Consider the following 2,757-nt stretch of genomic DNA (forward strand, 5'->3'; position numbering starts at 1 on the left):
CCTCCAACAATTTATATCCCTCCATGGATCATTCGACGTAAAAAGATTCATGTCATCGTTGATCAAGTGAAAGAATTCGAAAACTATTGAATCAATAATACACTTGCAATGAACCATTTGCCTCCAAAAGCAGTCCTCCCTCCCTCCATCCCTTTTGCAAGACGAAAGGAAAGAGCAATTTGAGCATTCATGGCTATGGATCATCTGATGAATGATAAACCAAAGTTACCAAACTATGCACTGAATAACGGCGCATTTCCATGATTGATGGACCTCGAGTAAAGAGCTATTATACTCATACTAAAGATCGTAAAACCAAAACGGGTGTTCAATGAAATTAGTCACGCACCACAGCTACGAAATGAGTTCCAAGATAAGGTTGTATCAGTAAACCAACCCATGACTGTCTAACAGAACCCGATAACAACAATAACCGAGTGACCGCATGCCATAGCTTGTATGACCATTCGACTCATCCGACCGGAGGGATCATGTGAGGAAACCGTGGATGTGATTCAGCCGGAATGAGCTATTTTTTTGATCATCCAGCAAAGAATCAAAGACTAGAGAAGCAATACAATTATATTTGACCGAACATTTTCCTCTAAAACTATTCTACTGGCAAGACATCACAGTAATCGAACTACGATCTATAAGCAAAACTCTATATCGACATGCTGAAACCGATCTCGCCGATGGATTATTACATCTTACCCTCAATCTTCCGCTCCATCTGTTCCCCGTAATGACTACATTCCCCTCAGCCCCGCGAGCCAGCCATCTCCCTCTCGGCCTTCTGAGCAAAGAACTTGGTAGCGATCATATTATCGTCGAAGTACTCGGCGTACGGGTGATTCTTCGGGACGAGCCTCCTGTACTGCTTGAACTTCTTCTCGGCCTCATCGTTCTTCCTCAGCAAGGTGTAAATGATCCCCTGACACAGATACGGTCGGAAATCTCTTGGCTCCTCTTTCACGAGCTCCTCGTAAACCTTCAGAGCCTCCGCGTAGTTTCCCTCAATCACCTTAACCTGCGCAATGAGGAGCTTAAAATCCCTGACCTCGGAAGTCTTCTTCTTCTTCCTACACCTCTCCATTGCCGCCTTGATCCTCTCGAGCACGCCTTTCAGCTCATCCCCCGACTCCGAACCTGCCATCACGAGACCGTGATAGGCCTCGACCCGATCCGGGTCCTTCTCGAGTATCTCCTCGAAACCTTTCTTGGCCAAATTGAAGTCTCCACTGTAGTTGTAGAGGTTGGCCTTCAGTAGCGGCCATTCATTTTCATCTGGCTCGAGCTCAATCAAGCGGTCGATGATCTCAATCGCCTCCTGGAGCTTCCGGCTTTTGATCTTGACCTCCATGAGCGAGCGGAGCGACTCGACGTCGTCAGGGTACTTGTTCACATGTTCCTCGATTGTGCTCTCTTCCTCCTTGATGTTGTTCTCTGCCGACTGCTCGGAGGGCTCCACAGTAGGAGCGGTGACGGGAGCCGCCACGGCCGGCTTGGGCTGGAGGCGGATGAAGAGCAGAGCTGCGGCAGCGGATAGGGTGACGCAGGCGGTTTTGAGGACCGGCGCCAGTGTCTGCAGGAGGGGTTTGGGGGGGTGAGGATTGTGGGAGTCGGAAGCGGAGGCTCTGATGGAATGGAATTTCAACGGCGGGGATGGAGACGTCCTGAAGGAGATGGAATTCGGGAACGATGGACGGGGGGGAAGGAATGAGAGGTGAAATGGGTGGCTGCAGCGCGCCAATTTACCGACCGACTCCATTTCAGAAGCAGAGAGAGAGAGAGTGAGTGGAGCTAAAACCCTAGTGAGAGTTGAGGAGGAAGAAGATGAAGAAGAGAAGGATTCTTTCAAAATCCTCTTCAGCGAATATGCCAGCTCGATAATTCTTCGCAGCTCCAGAGCAAGGAAAAAAACGACGTCGTTGCCACGGGATGGATGCAGAAGCCTAAAAGGTTGGAATTATGGGCCGAAAGGCCCATATTGAGACCCACAAATAGGCCCATGGGCTAAACAATGAGTTCCGCCATCAACGATGAAGCGATACCGATGCTTTGCATAAAACCGCTTACCCAGTTACCCCTGTCGTCACAAATAATACCTCCCGCTCCTGCTAAACCCGGGTTCCCACATGAAGCGCCATCCGTGTTGAGATTGAAAATGCCATCAGGAGGTTTGTGCCACCAAATTAATTGCCATGATCGTCCTAGAGCTGGAGGGGCCATATTAATCTTGGGCAATGACGGATTGCGACACACCTCGGCTATTCGAGAAACTGCATCATATGACCTACGGAATCCCTCCTGAAAGATCTCCTTATTCGGCCAATTCCATAAAAACCAACATCCCACACCGAAGAGACTCGGCCAATCAAGGGAGCCTTGCAATCCAGGGCGGTTGCACAAGCTCGAGAGCAGCCACTCTCGAAGGGGTAGTGAAAAGAACTGTAACCTTACAGAGTTACCGAGTAGCCTTTCCCAAATGAATCTCACAAATCTACAATCCCGAAGAACATGCAGGGTAGGCTCACTTGCAGCATTACAACGATGACAAAGAGCCGACGAGAAAAGGTTGCATCTGACGCGATATTCATTAGTAAGAATGCGGTCGTGAGCAACAAGCCCAAGAAACTGTCGGATACGTTAAGGACCGGGCCATTGCCAAATCATCTCCCATAATGAGTCTACGGGCAGATGAAGCAAGCCAGTGATAAGATCATAAGCCGACGAGACCGAGTACTCACCAGATGA

General features: G+C 49.1%; 1 protein-coding gene across 1 annotated transcript; it reads right to left on the reverse strand.

The window, feature by feature from the left end:
- Window positions 1-305: 305 nt before the first annotated feature.
- Window positions 306-1,887, reverse strand: LOC116208874 (protein SLOW GREEN 1, chloroplastic-like). Its single transcript, XM_031542442.1, has one exon. It carries the CDS (start codon window positions 1,769-1,771, stop codon window positions 761-763), a length of 1,011 nt encoding a protein of 336 aa, XP_031398302.1. The 5' UTR covers window positions 1,772-1,887; the 3' UTR covers window positions 306-760.
- Between the last annotated feature and the right edge of the window lie 870 nt (window positions 1,888-2,757).

The sequence above is a fragment of the Punica granatum genome, chromosome 5 (assembly GCF_007655135.1).
Source record: "Punica granatum isolate Tunisia-2019 chromosome 5, ASM765513v2, whole genome shotgun sequence".
NCBI lineage: Eukaryota > Viridiplantae > Streptophyta > Magnoliopsida > Myrtales > Lythraceae > Punica > Punica granatum.